This window comes from Wyeomyia smithii, chromosome 2 (assembly GCF_029784165.1).
Source record: "Wyeomyia smithii strain HCP4-BCI-WySm-NY-G18 chromosome 2, ASM2978416v1, whole genome shotgun sequence".
NCBI lineage: Eukaryota > Metazoa > Arthropoda > Insecta > Diptera > Culicidae > Wyeomyia > Wyeomyia smithii.
The window spans coordinates 116614728-116631486 of NC_073695.1; the positions used below are offsets into that span (position 1 = coordinate 116614728).

General features: G+C 36.0%; 1 protein-coding gene across 1 annotated transcript in view; it reads right to left on the bottom strand.

The window, feature by feature from the left end:
• Positions 1–16759, bottom strand: part of LOC129726002 (heparan sulfate glucosamine 3-O-sulfotransferase 5) — a 71412-nt gene that overhangs the window by 27306 nt on the left and 27347 nt on the right. The window contains exons 3-7 of the mRNA XM_055682513.1: positions 8715–8892; positions 8123–8254; positions 7768–7983; positions 505–668; positions 161–354 (exon numbers count right to left, since the gene is read on the bottom strand). Of these exons, the coding sequence (XP_055538488.1) occupies positions 161–354; positions 505–668; positions 7768–7983; positions 8123–8254; positions 8715–8892 (884 nt within the window). The remainder of the gene's footprint in view (positions 1–160; positions 355–504; positions 669–7767; positions 7984–8122; positions 8255–8714; positions 8893–16759) is intronic.

Below are 16759 nucleotides of genomic sequence, written 5' to 3' on the forward strand. Positions count from 1 at the left end.
TTACTTAGAGTTTCGCTATAAACTGATAGTTTGAGCTAGTACCTACATGGTATTTGCTCTTGTAAAATATTTATTTTTCGTGCAACAATTGCGTTATAATTGAATTTTTTTATTGAATTTGTGAGTAAGATAATAGTGGAAATTGTGGATATTTTCCTACCTAAAAAATCCTCGATCCTCCGAAGCTGCGACACTGGATCCTCTATTAGCTGGTCACCGTTCACAACCAGAAGTTGTTCTCGTGGAAATACTTCCAGCCATCGATGCACATGGATATGGTACTGCGATATTGCCAGCGGTCGATATGCCTCGTTTACAGTTCCATTGGGTAGTATAGCAAGATCTTCAAAAGACCTGTTTTCGAAAAGTGTAAAACAAAAACATTCAATCTTCAAAACAAAAACAGATTTTATATTTCTAGAGAAAAATAAAGAAACTTTATTCTTGTTTCTCGGCATAGAAATCGGCATTTCCAATAGGTTTTTGAAATATTGTAGTACCCACCTGGATAAAGGGGATGTGGAAGATAAAGTCTGCTGCTGCGGTAGAGTTGCTGTAGCCGCGTGGCTCCTAAGCTGCGTATAATCGGATATCGCTCTCGTCACTGGTTCACGTACTATCAGTAGGAGTTTTATTGTGGCATTCATCGCTCGTACGCGCTCAGGGACCTATTTTGTAGAGCAGTGGGAAAATGTTGTTTTATCTCTAACATATGTATTAAAAGATACGGACAAAAGTCCGCAGGTATCGATGCAGGTGGATGATATTTAAAGTGATAATGTTAACCTGTATGGTAATGGTGCTTATTACGGGAGTCACTTCACGGTGAAATCAGTGTGAAGTGAACAAAATCCTATAACGGGACTCACGTAAGTGAGAAAAACGCCGCAAAGTGACATCTGCTGCGGAATCTGGGTTATAATGAGTGTCATATCAGTGAAGTGAGAACGGAAAAAGCGACGTTTCGCGTGGAATTATTTCACGACCATTTTGAACGGTGAAATGATTCCACGAAGCTGCCAAAAGTCTTAAAGTTGATTGAGTTGTGATCTAATGGTAAGTATTGGATTTTTTCTTCAGTAACGAAGCGAATCAGAGTTTGATCCGTGCCTTAAAGCGGTCAATTTTTCATTTTTTTGCCCGATGAAAAAAATGCAAACTAGTTCAGGAAATTTTCGATACCGAAAAAAACATTTTTTTGATGCCGAATGTCTTAGAAATACAGAACACGTCAAGATCTGGTGTTATCTAAAAAAACGGGAAAAAAAGACTTTCTGGGACTTCTGATTCTGGGATTTTTGAGCTGGGAAACAATTTCATTCACTTGTCCTATTCTCAATTTCACTTCACTGTCAATCTCACTCCACGGAGGTGATTTCTGTCACCTCACTTGATGTGGAATCGGGGATAGGTCTAAAAAAGTGAAGTGAGCGTGAGAGTGAAATATATTTCACCGTGAAGTGACTCCCGTAATAAGCACCAATATCCAATATTGGTGTTATCTGGTTATATTTTAATATGCAGATGGAGCATACAAGCACACATACATACACATATTCATACAAACATACATACACATATTTGTTCGCACATAACTTAGCATGATGAGCACCTGAAGAGGATTTTCATACCGAATCACATATCGTCCAATTTCGAGTGGCTCCGATCTGAATGGCGTTAGTTACAGTGTAAATACGCAACACCTCGCTTAAGGAGCGAATGTATCGCTTTTCAATAATCAGTATTTAGGATTATTAGCAGTTGTATTCACAAACAACCAAACAACCAATATTTCCATTTGGTTTCACTCGTATGGAAATGAAAGATATACAATACACACTCAAATATGGTTCTCGAGCTCGGTAGTTCATATTATCGGGCTATCACGGTTACTGAGAATTCAGCGAAAAAAACAATGAAAACCATGAAACCATGAATACTACCGATATTTCGTATATTTTGTACCGAAACTCCAGCTAGATAGAACCGGGATTTAAAAAAAAAATATGACAGCTGTCATTTTTTAACAGAGCACTCAGTGGTGCCATTCTCGGCAATAAATTACTGAAAATCGGCAGAAGCAATGTAGACATTCATTAAAATTACAATAGTAAAACGATATCAAAAGTTGAACAATTTAACCCTATCCCGCTCATGGTGACTCTAGAGCACCAAGAATTATAATCATCATATCTTGACATAAAATAGTTTGTTGTGCTTACGATTGTTCTATAAACTTTTATATGCTGCCTCAGAGCATCACTGGGCATTTTCTTCAAAATACTACAGTTGACAGTAATTTTAGTTAGTCTACAAAGTGTTCAGCTTGAATTTTCTCGTGAAGCTATAAATTTAAATGTTAAACCTTATGAGCGGGAGAGGGTTAAGAATAGTTTCAGGTTATAATAGTTTTCTAAAAATAATTATCCACAAACATAACAAAATGAATAAATTGTAAATTATGCAATGTATGTAATCATCAGTTCGAGTAAATTTTCAAAGTTGAAGAAGTATTTTTCCATTCTAATTTTTTAAACTGCATTTCCAATCACTTCATTAATAAAGCGCCAGTCGTTGATTTCTGCCATCTGCGAAAATCGAGCAATCACATTTGATATAAACAAATCATAGAGATGACAGCCCGTACAGGAGCAACCATCATAGTTTTTCCGGTTTGGTTTCAGTTTAGGGTCCTACATCAAATTAATCAAAATTTGTAATAACACAGCATAATAATTTACTTAATTTTATAGCTGCTTATTCTGTCTGACCCCACAGGGGATCGGGTTCCATCCATCGAATAACCACCCTACTTAGTATGCTTGAACTAATTTCATCTCTCTGTCTTTAATCTCTGTCTAATCTGTCTTTAATTTGATTTCGCAGGATGTGGAACTGGATTCATCGATTTCTCCGCCTATTTCGTACGACTATTTCTTCTGGTTTCATATAAAATCTCAGTAAAATAACCCTACTAAAGGACCGATTTGGCTGGTTTGCGTCAACCGATTCCACATATTAACCCTTAAATGCGCAATGTTGTTTAAAAACAACATTGCGAATAACGTTTCAAATCAGTTTTTTTAAGAAATAAAAATCGTATAAACAGCCAAATCAAAGCCTAGATAACTGCTCCAATCTATTATATTTGTAGAAAAAATTAAAATACATTCATTTTGAAACATTATTCCCACTATTTTCTGAAACAACGCTGCGCGTTTAAGGGTTAATGAATCGGTTGACCCCCGTTAAAGTCCCATAAGTGTCAAAGCAAGAATCGGTCGATTCATCGAAATCATAATTGGGCAATGTTTAAACACAAACATTAAGAGGAATCGTCAAGCCGTTAATAAATGATTCATCTTCACCTGGTGATAAAATCCCGAAAATCACAGGAAATACTTGCTAATTTTCGTGAATAATATGATTCATAATGCACACTGTGTAAACACTCCCAGCTGGTCTCGAGGCACGTTGCTGGCCTAACAAACCAGTCGTCATAGGTTCATGTTACGGCTCGGGAGCAGAGATGCCAGATATACAGACAAATCTGTATTATACAGACTTTCTGTGTTGCGATACAGACACGCATAAGCCTACAGATTTCATACAGACATTTAGTATAATACAGATATTACACAGATATCTGATATTCTACATAATGGTTTTACCAGTATACACAAAAAAACGAACACAAAAACCAAAAGTCACTGTAGCCGTTGCTGGAAAAAGTGAACTAGGAACTGAACACTTTGCTGAACATATTAATCTTGCGTTTTTGAGAGTGAAATCATGACAACGGGAATCGAGTCAGGCTATCGGGGTTTTTTATCGGCCCCGTGGGCACTAATCTGCCTGTTTCGCCCCAGTAACAAACAGCTGATTGTCTCGATCGATTGCCATGCAGGTTATATTGGTGAAAAGACCGTTTGTTCTATTCGGAGCAATATCCAACGTTGAAGAATTGCTTAAAATGTCCCAAACCTTGAAGGTACTATTTTTATATCCGCGAGACTTCTGCCATCATGTATCAGTTTAGCTACATTACGACGAACGACGATTTTTATCACGGGAAAGACTCTTACTTCTATGTGTTACTTAGATTTAAAAGATAAATTAGCTATCGATCAATCTACCAACTATGATAGACTCGAAAAAGAACAATCAAAACAAGCAATAAAACAAAATAATCTGACAGGTCGACAAATAATTAGGTATCAATGTATCGGTAACTTTTTTTCGCAGCGGTATACAGACTTATACAGACATTTTTATGGATTATACAGACTTGCCAAAAAAAAGTCTGGCATCTCTGCTCGAGAGAGACTGTTAGCAAAAACATCATTTATCAAGAATCTCTGGATCGATCCCATACAAATGACAAGTGTCAAATTTAACAGTGCACTCCATCTATTAACGGTGGAAGTTTGCTATGAAAGTGCTGGTAATTACATTGCTGCGAAGTGTCAGTGGGATCGCAGCTGTTACCCTCTATTCTACCGTTGTCGAAGTATGTGTGGAATTCCGACGCCGTCAGTATTCCATTCTCCAGAACAAATTAAAAATAATGATGTCATATCTATAGTTGTGAAAGTTTCGCATGCATGCATGCATGAAAAACATAGTCTATCTTGTTATGGGAGTAAGATAGATTATATTCAGTTTCTAAGTGAACTAGGAGCTGAAGAGTAAATTAAACTGAATCGAACCGATTATGTAAGAATAAGAATTTGTTTATCAATTTTTCTAATATATTCGGCGTGCGACCAGACCGAGCCAAGCGTCAAACACATTGTTTTGAGTAATTAGCATTTGAAGTTTGACCACCCATAAATTAATCGTGTTTGAACTTATCCTTAATTCAATGCTAACACGTAATGAACAGGGCTTAATGAATGTCCTGTTATCATAAATACACGAAAAATAGCAATAATTGATAAAATATTTGGTTTTTATTTTTGACACCCATGCACTCAGTTCACTCTGGTCGAACAAAGATTTTAAAAAATGGTCTTCAGTTCGGTCTGGTCAAACGTATTTACTACAACATATTAACTTGACTATTAAACAAGCTAATTTTTCCCACAAGTCAAACGTTATACATAGATACCAACGCTGCTTTATCTCTCAGTCCAATCTGTATCAAAAATTATACAGCTGATAGACAAGCAAAGCTTTATTTCTGTTGCTCTTTTTCCTGGTGCCAAAGCGCACCAAGTGCTAAGTGTTAAGATAGTATCAATATGAAATGCTCTGGTGTTTTGAAGCGGGTTTTGTCTAATTTTATTGATTTAACATATATTAACCCAGGCCTGACGTTTGTTACAAGAAAAAATTTAATTTTATTTGAAAAATATCAAATAAAACTAAAATGCACTTGGTTCGGTCTGGCTCAACAAGATCTTGAAAAAAAGTGATGTGCCCATTGAAACGAAATTCAGTTTTACGAAAACCACCTGGCTGTTTATTTATCTAATTTTGATGACAGTCGAATTAACGATCTTCCCGAAGTGAAGAAATCAGTTACTGGTTAAAATAAATCGCAAAGTTTGCGCAAAGTTAAATCACAAAAAATCACTTTCGTTAGATGCCATGTCTGTGTTTATGGTTCACTCTGGTCGAACGCAATTTCGTTCTTTTCACAAAGTGCTACAGAGATTTTTTATTATAACACGCCTATGAACTGTTCAAACGATTTCATTCTTTAATGGAACATAGATTACCAGTTTGCACATCCACTAGTGCTAATAACTCAATTTTAAAGAAAATGCCGCTTGGCTCGGTCTGGTCGCACGCCGACCATATAAAAATCGAAAATTTTTGATCAATATATTTTGATCAATATACTATTCTTATTCTTACTTTTCAACATTACTTCTGGAAAAAAATTAGCATGTTTCGAAGGATTTTTAATTGTTGAACATTATTGTAGCAACCAATCAATCAAAAAAGACCAATTTTCATAAGTAAAATATCCGACAAGTCACGAACACAATCTTACAATTTCACGGTTTCACCCCGGTTTACGGTATATGTCTTCGCAAGTGCTTCATAAAACGGTCACTGCCATTTTTCTGGATTTATGTGAACTTTGTTATGAATTGGGCCAAACTAAGACCGGAAAGTTCTAGTTATAAGATAACAAAATTATATTTGCGGCGAACTTATCATTAGGCCGATACAAATTTTATTTTCACACCTCCCCCCCCCTTCCTTAAAAAATGTTGAAATCAGGAGGGGAAGAAAAAAAAAGAAAAAAAGTTCAAGCCGTTTTGTTAACATTATTGGTTTTACGACAGCGTATATATTCAATTTAGCAACAAACAAGTCAAGTGACAGGGAGAGTGTCGTCAAAAGGTGAGCCAAATAATTAATAAAAAATGAGTGTTATTTTTCAACATTCATTTGAATGCAAGTCAAATCAAAGGTGTGCAATTTTTTTTCTTCTAGACCCCCCCGTTTGCTAACTATGATAACCTTGGGCATAAAAAGAATTCAAAATTTGTATCAACCTTATTTTATTTTTGCCACATTAGTACTATTCCTATTTTAGGATTTTACGAATTTCGTTAACTGTTTTCATCGAAACAAATCATAAAATTGATAGCTCTAGACCTTCATTTGTTGTGATGATATAAAATTGTTATCCCGTAACTAAAAGTTTGTAGACATATATTGAGAATTTTTTTATATAATACAGTGCTTTTTCGATTTTATCACGGTCAAAAAAAATTTTACCGTGAATTTGGCGAAACCGTGAATTTAGCGAAATGATAAAAATTGAATTTTTTGTATTGGATTCAATTGAAATTTATGATATTTTGAGTGAAATGATGCACTTGCATAGTTGAATGGAATATAAGTTCAAGATACAAATGAATAAACAAGAAAAGGTTAGTTTTCGGTATTTTTCTCCATTGAATTTTCGCGGACATTCTCACGGCTATTATACATGCAATATCAATATGATTTGAACTGCTCATTCTTTAGCATAGCTTGTAGAGTCTAATGCTTGTTTATGTGAAGTTGTGGAACCGCTAGATTTTATAATTTTTGGAACCACGCTCTATGAGGACCAAACTGTAGGGATTTTAAAGTTGTTAACAGATCTTCTTTCTCAACTGCCCAAATAATACGTAATTTTTGCTTCAAAGTCAATGAAATACGTATTTCACGGTTCATTTTTCTCAAAATTATGACACAAATTATTTGTAACAGATATGACACTTGGTTGCCTCAGAATATTGATCAAATAAATTGAGTTCATAAAACTATACACATGCAAGGACACAAGGCACAAATGCAATTGATGTTTCGAATACATTTTCTGCAACTGGAAGAACATTATTCTTGATTTGAAGTTTTTTTTAAAAAGCGTGATAAAAACGAAAAAAACCGTGCGAAAATCGAGCGTGAATTTGGCGAGTAGTGATAAAAACGACTGTTGATAAAAGCGAAAAAGCACTGTATTGCCACAACACACTTAAAAAAACCTTTGCCAAAGACACTTACACGCCTTACACGTGATAAACGAGCTTTAACAGTTTATTTAGCTGTTCCAAGTGTGCAGCGGTCACACGACATAAATTAGGTTGACCTTCATCAATCTCCAAATTCGAAACATAAGACTTTTCAAGTAAACTTTTATCATTCCTTCGAACTATAGCAGCTCTATAGAATTTTAAATCGATTCCATGTAAAATGAAACAAATGACGAAAATAGAAACAAAGAAATGTATGAGAACGAAAGTGGCAAAGCTTACATACCTCGGGCGTCACAAAGTAGCTTGGACTTTTCTCGATGGTAATCTGACCGCGGAAAGAGTGGGGCATTTTCTTCCGGTACCATTCCAGTCCTTTGAGATAGTTTTCGTCGCGGTCGAAGAAGTGGATTTCGCCTGCTGCTTTCTGAATTCGCGGGTGCAGATAAAGCATCTCCAGCAAAGCCCGTGTACCACATTTTCTCACTCCAATTATTAGGCACTAGTTGGATGAAAAGTGCAAACGTTACACGAAAACACCATCAGCAACCGTAGCACAAAATTCACCGAAAAGACAAAGAAGAGAACACAGGTTTCGATATGAGTGCAATTGCCGAGAATTTATTCTGCCAATAAATTACTTGCGGAAGTCGTCTGCTGGTCTTGGGGAAATGGATCCTATTTGGAAACACCACAGGATGATTAATCACCGGTGGGTTAGGAATGTGATTTGTTAGTATGGCAATCTTGTTTTCGGATATAGCGGTTGCAGCCTGTGAAAGAAGAGCGAGATAAAAGCAAATTTTACTTCCAGCTTTGTGACGATTAGCAGGTACTTTGATCGTTCGACTAATATTTTTGCATACGACTGTATGACACTAGTCTATGTTTAATTGATAGTTATTGTTTTAAAATCGCCGAATTGCACAGAGAGAGTGGTTGTTCAATTGTTGAACATTTTTACATTTTTACATATTTACTCCATAAACTCCATTTCTGAGCAAGATAGCCACAACGAGATATTTAGATTTTTGTGGTTGATTTTTTTTTTTCAAGTATTTAAATATATAAATTTTTTCGCATTTTGTAAAATTCAGTCAAACCACAACAAAACCTTTCCAGTTTCATTCGTTTGTTTAAGTGCAATCAAACAACGACTTTCTTAATGGTTTTACATTTATATATTTTGGAGTCTTACATTTATACGTGCAAAACGGTATCAACAAAACTTACCTGAATACTATAAACTGCGCTATCATACAAAATATGAAACGTGAGAAGAAGCGATAGCAACATAACAGATAAGAATAAAGCCGCTAGCTTAGGACGGCAGACGCCTACAACGAGAACGCACTCTGAGTGGGAAGTGTCTGCTGGCCCGATGGGCCTCATAGCCGCCTTGGGTAACCATCTGAAAGAGAAATGGATATAAACAATATTATAACCAAGTATAACCTTCATATAAATAACAATCGAAATACGTAATACGTATGTTATACATGAGTGAATAGTTGAAGAGGTTGTTTTAAGATTGTTTTCAAGCAAGGCTACGGTAGGATTACGACGAGGATCATCTCACGTCATATGCAAATGGCAATCTGCAATGGCGAAAAAACAATCAAAATTATCGAGTGCTACTATTGCGACACATTAATGGCGCTTCTTAACGTCCCAAAATCATTTGATTGTGCAATTGCTATATACTATTGTCTATCTGCTGGTTGTTATGGAATACTTAGTAGCTGATCAAGTGCTAGAAATGTTAGCAAATTAGGCCGTGATAAACCATCGAGAGTCATCTCTCGTCTTATGCAAACGACATACGCAACGACGAGAAATAAACGAAATTGCCGGATGTCACCATTACGACACTCCACGACAGAATTTTTTAAATATTTTTTCCAAGAACATAATGTTCTAAACAAATATGAGTAATTTAAAAATACAGGTTTCTTTTGGAGAGAGAATGTGAATATGAATTATTCCATACAAAGCTAGAACGTTTTTCAGGAAATTGGTTTTTGTATAGAAACCCCCAGAAACAAACATATGAAAAACGTTATTCTACTAACCGATTTATGAATTGTAATGTATCAAAGTTTTACTAGCTTACAGGGTGTTAAATAAGTTAGAATACACTTTTGAAATGTGGTGAAGAAATGAAAATACGAGATACTCTTTTCTGAATCAATTTTTATTTTTTTATTGATTTATTTTTACAATATATTGACCGTTCAACTTTGTATGGAATGGCTATAACTACATGCTATCTTCGAAAGAAACTTGTATTTTTATGTTACTCGTAGTTGTCTAGAACATTTTGGTTTTGAAAAAAAAATTAAAAGGTTATATTACAAAAACTCAATTTGAGGGAGTTGACAAATTCCTTGTATCTCAGTAAAAAACGTCATTGAAATTAAATTTCTTTTGTAAAGTTTCATATTTTCAAAAGTTCTACCACTTTACTAAAAAACTTTTCAGGTATCTTCGCTGTATCAAGAGTTATTTTAATTTTTCTGATAGTATATCATGATCAATAATTGTCTTATCAACATTTCCGTTCTAATATTATGAACAATTCTTCTGAACAATGTTATGTCGACGAATGTCAATGTCGACGGCGGCGGCGACTCTGGCGATGATATGCCCCAAGTTGTGTGATGACACGAACTCTCACTTAACTTTTCAAATGGACCTATCTAACATTGAGAGCAGTGCTGATAAAAGTAATCTTCCCCAGCAAAATTCTTCGGAAATTACAGCCAATCATTTTCAATTTTCACTTCCAATGATCGCAGCACTCTTTCAGATACACTAGATTTTCGTCCTAGTAACGTGCTGTTATACTCAGAAGAAATAGATCGCGTGCATTGTTCACGGTTACGGAATAAAATTTGACGACAATTCCAAACAAATGATCTTCACTTCAAAGCGAAGAAAAACAAACAGTCCTCTCAACCAAAATAAACCTCACCGAAACACTTTCACTGACACTGACCGATGCCTTGACAATCTTCGTTAACTGATAAACTGATTTTGTTGTCTTGCTTCCATCGCATGAAATAAAATGAGGTGTTTTGACAGTTCACTTCCATGCAAAAAACGGGAAGGGAGAACTCTTAAAAGGATTGTAAAAAAATAACGTTTATGGATGCTCTTTTTCACTTTCACTCAAGAGTGTCAACAAATATCAACCCTGATTGAGAGACTCTATTTGTTTACTTTCTCTTCGATTAAGGACTATGTTATTTTTCCATTTTTCATAACACTATTTGCATAGTAAGCAAGACAATATTATAAACTTTCGATTCAGGGCAAGATAGCGTTGAAAGTATTTGTAATGACGACGTAATTACCGAAACAAACTGAGAGAGGAGAGAATCTTTCAATGTTACTTAGGTCCTTTTCAAAAGTTACGCGAGAACTGTTGCTCCAGGCGTTTGCCTTTTCAGCAGGTGTAACTGGTAATTCACCTTCCCTGGGCGAGATAAGTGTAGGGATGCGTTTAAGCCACTTTTCTAAGACCTTAGCTCTTGTGCCGTGTCGAATAAATGATGAATGATAAATGAATAGATGAAGAAAAAAAATACGTTAGCTAGATAACAAAAGGGTATTGAGTTAGGAGGGATCTTGGGGAGCTTTTGGTTAAACTCTTGGTTTTGCAGTTCTTGCAGTCGCTTCTGATTAACCTGCCGAGCAGTTTGATGTTTGTAGAACATCGATTTGAAAATAATGAAATCTAGTGGTTCCACAGTTTCACACAAACAAGCATTAGTCTCTCTTTACTATGTTTGATTAGGCAATTGCCTTGAAAAAGTTTACCAGAATGCTATGGAGGAAAAATAGGAAACATTTTTTTTTGTTTATTCGTTTGAATTTTTTACTGATATTCCATTGAACAATAAAAGTGCATTGTTTTACTCAAAATATCAATTGAAATTATATCTAACAAAAAATAACGATTTTTATCAGCTCGCCAAATTCATGCTGAAATTTTTTTGACCGTGAAAAAATCGCAAAAGGCCCTGAACGACAATATTTAATGATCTGTTAAGCTACTTTGTGATGATTGGCCACACTAAATTTCAATTAAGATCGCGTTTATTTGTGGTGCATAGTGCAAAAAAACTGTGAAATTCGTGTGACAGTTGTAGTTGAGGATATTCCTTGTTTATTACAGTATGTTTGAAGTGAGTTACAAGTGAAGTGATTCAGAAATAAGAATTTTATTATAATTTTCTTGTACAGTTTATCGCTCTGCAAATGGCTGTCCTAATAGTGCAGTGTTGTGTTTGTAAACGCGTTTAGCGTTCGTGTTCATGCGGAGAGTGTATTGTGTCTAAAGTTCATTGCAGTGAAACCTCTTCTCCAGTGTTAAGCTGTACATATGCTTGTCGCCTATGGCAAGTTCTGCTGAGAGGCAGAAGCCGAGAGAGCGGCAACTGTAATCATGGAAACGGTTTGTTTGTGCTCGCTCGGATGCGATTGTGGCGGCATGCTTGACTCACAGAATGCTGCTTCGGTATCTCTAAGATAAGTGCATACTTTTACAAACTTGTTTGTTAAAACTGCTGGTGGCTTTCACCGACATGAATCAAATACTTATGTTTTAGTATCCGTGTGTGTATATATTTACTCATTGTTGATTTTCATATTTCTTACCTGAGAAAAGACGCGCACTGCACAACTTGTTTGTCTGTTTCGCAATATTTTTTGATTGTTAAAATATTTTGAAATTTTGAACTTAAAATTTGCGTAGCATAGCATAGCATATTTGATCGCCCGTGTGTTGCCCGCGATTGACCAGAATCAGCTGAAATTGTACAAAGAACCGTCAAAATGGTGCCTAGGAGTAGCAAGCCATTTTTAGTGTACAATTCCTTTTCACAATTTCTTTTCACTGGTCAATAACGTAGCTGGCCACGCCCATTGCAGATCAATAGAGGAAGGGATATCGGGAGTGTTAGTTTAATACTTGTTGCTACTAGAGACCGAGGAATCCTCTGCATCATCCACAAGTATCAAAGGAAGGAATTAGTGTTAGTGGAAAGGAATTGATCTGGATCCATCGAGGTTGATGGTGCGATCTTTCCTACACAAATTCGCGCACGATATGGTTACTTCTCGGTATCTGGGCAACCGGCCACCAGGAGACGATATTCATCCCGTGAACTTTTTTAATTTACCTTGAAACGAATGGTTTTCGTAAAATGCAACAACCGCACGCCAAACGCAAACTAAGCAAACTACTGGTACCAGTGGAAAATATCACGCCGCGTTGTTTCGTAACATGATGGATAAGCGCTCAAATAACCGATAAAGCGAGTAAGGGGGAAAAAGTCTCTGACCAAAGAGCCAATACGAGGCACACCCGAGCATTATACGATGTAAGGTCGATGATACGTTGTCTTTGAACTTCGAAACCGATGTATGAGGATAGTCACACTGAGCGCAGTCAAAATACCGCACGCAAAGCCTAATGTAAAACGCGGTTACTTATGCACCATTCTTGTCGTGAGTAATAATGCGGTTAGGGGAAAAAAACCGACCAGGGTTACCGGCTAAGGACATTTACCTAAAAAGCGCGGACTTTGTAATTCGCGGAGAATTTTATATAAACTATAATACCCACTGAGTAGAAAAACTGGCAAAGTTGCATGCCTTCAAAGCAAAAAAACTTAGAAAAATGCCAATATGCATATCAAACAAAACAGAGTTCGAAGTGCATTTACAAAATGCCAAAACAATCGCTATCAACATTCAGTCGCATGGTCTATTGTTATGCCGACCAACGAGATTTTCAAAATTGATTTAAAAAAATACTGTTAAGGTTTTGCAACATTTGTCCAAAAGCTAGTAAAATCATAAAAAAATTCTAAGTTTATTTGCAAAATGCCAAACTGATCACAACTGAAATTCGGTTATCATGGACTGTATGTTTCCAACTTAAGTATTCGAAAAAGTGTATACATATTAGGGTGGGGAATTGTTATATGGAAAAAACGAAATTTGATAGCAGAAAGCCAGAACCAAGTTTTTTTTGTTCTATTTGGGGCCCCAAACAATCCTGAATTTATTGGAAGTCGATTGGTTTTGTCTCCGCTTGGCGCATTGCATTTTAAATTCATATGGAGATTTGTATGGAAAAACCAACTTTTTTGCATTTTTCAAAATGGCTCAAACCATAGGTTTAATGACTTCATATGTTAGGTTTTTTGATGCCTAACAACTTGGCCGAAGATACTAAAGAGCTAGGGTGTGCCAAAAAAATACTAGAGCTGTTCAAAGTTGAGTATGTCGAAATTTATGTTGCAAATCATTTTTTTTGCCAACACTGTCAGTGTACCGGCGTTAGTCAGATTTCCATCAGAAGTAACCTCTGAAACACGTTGTAGATTCTATTTACGCCTAGAATATTGACCTTAATTTATTTTCTTGGTCCAGCTGAGTGTATAAACTCGTTACGACAGGTTACTTCTGATGGGAATCCAACTGACGCCGGTACATTGGTAATGTTGGCAGAAAACAAGATTTTTTGCATTTAAATCGATATACTCAACTTTGAACAGCTATGGCTCTTCTTAGGGACATTCTAGCTCTTCAGTGTATTTTGCAAAGTTGTTAGGCATCTAAAATACTATACTTCAACATAATGTAGTGCATTATTAGAGCATTATTGAGCTCTCTAGAAAGGTAAATGCAAAAAGTAGGTTTTCCCATATGACTCACACGAATTGAACATAATCATTCAAAACAGCACACTATTCGTTCAAAAGCTACGAAATCATAAATTGAATTTTAGTTTCTCGCAATCAAAATTTATTTGCCATGCTGACCGACAAGATTTCTACTTAGGGTAGGGAACATATTCAAAGCAGCTTTAGGAACCGCCTGTGTATTCAGACGAAATACTCGAAATGTGTTGGGTAAAACTCAAACAGTAGTATATCAATATGTTCGCTATCGTTTTCTCTGTCAGAACTTGTTTTCAGATTGTAAAACTAAGTTAGCAAACTTTAACAATCATCAATCAAAGTTACCAATCGAGGGACACTATTCCAATCACCCCGAACCTATTTTAAGCAGTTTCCATCTGTTTTGCAGGCGTTTTTTTTCAGCACCCGAAGTGGCTCCTGAATGGCTGCAATATAGGTCGATTTGTTCAATTACAATTGTTCACAGATTTCTTTGTGATTAACGGTATTTCTTATATTCGTAAGACAGCTAGACAATCAAAGATTTTGTTTCCATCATTGAAATTGTCGATATTGATCAAAATGCAGGAGTTTGAGGCCTGTTTTCTTCGACTGATTGAAAAAGGCGCTACTGCTTAAGCCGTTCCCTACCCTAATTAAATTAAAAATTGTCTATGTGTTTCAGTATTTACTCAAAAGCTAGAAAAATCATAAAACAAGGGCATAAAACTGCTCAAAATGAAAGCAGAGAAAAAAAAACAAAAAAAAAACATTGCTTCCCTTTTGCCATGCAAATCAAACAAAAAACACAGGCAAAACGTCACTAACACTAATACTTATCCTTTAATTCCCGCGTCCTCTCTGAACCATCATGCTAGTGCGAGAAAGTGCCGCACGCAAGAGCAACGGTCATCCTGCACTCGCACTTCTCTCGCTTTTCCTTGTTCACCTTGCACTTACACACACACACTTATGACAAGGCAAGGGCTAGCGGGAAACGTGCTCCGCCACCGAAAAAGAAATGCAGCTCTCACAAATTAGCCACAAAATTACACGAATCTTTCACGGATTTCAACATTGACGTCACTCTCACCGATAATACGAAACCACCACATTTCGTATTACCTTTTACTCCACCCTTTGCACTTAAAATATAACGATTACGCGACGGGAAGGCTAAACAAAATACGTCGACATTATTGCACTATCCCCAACCGTACTCGACAACCCTCACAATATTATGAACTACCCTATGTCGAATAAATGAACCACCCTAATGAAACATAATGTATTCGATGCTAGTTATAGTGTATATCATTATACAAGCTATTTCGAGAGACTAGTGATCAATTTCAAAAGATAAATTCTAAACATTTTGAACTCCGCCTTTCACTTGCTCATGCTCGTTGGCCACACTTAATTTCAATTGATGCATGGGTCAATTCTAGGAACCATGATTGCATAAACTTCGAATAACTCAGTATGTATTTCATCATTTCAAAACTACGGATGTGTTTCATTGCCTTGGCATTATCCACAGTTTATTTTCTTCACGATACAAATCTTCATACATGCATTTATATCAATTCTAAATGGGTTATTCACAAGACTCTTTATTTCGACTCTTGAATCTTTGAACACACAAATACAGATTTGCAATGCTTTAGGCGAAAAGTATGCCTTTTTGGTGAAGCGATTGGTGAGATTTTCACTAGTCTAAGTTTAGCAATTAGCATTTATCGCTAAGCAGCGGGAAAATTTATCCATAATTTGATTATCGATTGTGATAATATTCATACAAGCAATGTAATTATCAGATATCGTTGATTAGCTGTCAATAAATTTTATTAATGATATGTAGAAATAAATCAACAGCATTACCCTGCAACACCCGCTCGGCACGTTGAATAGACAAGCACAAATGTATAGCACAATTTCCTGACACTTTTTAGATGGGATACAATTGGTTTGCGGATAGTGAACACCAACAATCACATAAGCAACATGTTGCTCCCCAAACAGCCTGGCTGCCTAAATATACTTCTTGTTATTACTGCACTAGCTGTTATAGAAATGGCATGCCTTCTGAGGCAAACCAAATATGCAAAATTACAATGGTATGTTGGGAGTTGTACTTGTAGCATGCTAAACGATCAAGACGTAAGAGCTAGTCTGCATGCAGGAAACCTACATGCAATACACACATGCAAACGTTATAGGTTCGTGGGGATAAAAACTTTTCATGTTTTCGTTCGAAGGATACCGCATTCGTATGAAATAAGCGTCATCGCAAAACAATGAGTTTCAGTATCAACATAAATATGAAACTGTTTTTTCATTTATGAATTTCAGAATTGTGTTGGAGATTGCAAGATTGAGGTGTCATACATTTTAATGGTTGGTCTATTACATTGGAAAGAAACAGAAGCAAAATTTTTGGTTCGTCAAAAATCGAAATTCATGATCCTGTTTATTGTTTAAGCGAAAACATGTTCAGACTCTGCTTTTTTTTATTTTTTCATCATCCTCAGCGGATTCTAAAATTATAATAAAATATAAACCTAATGCAATCAATTTACAACA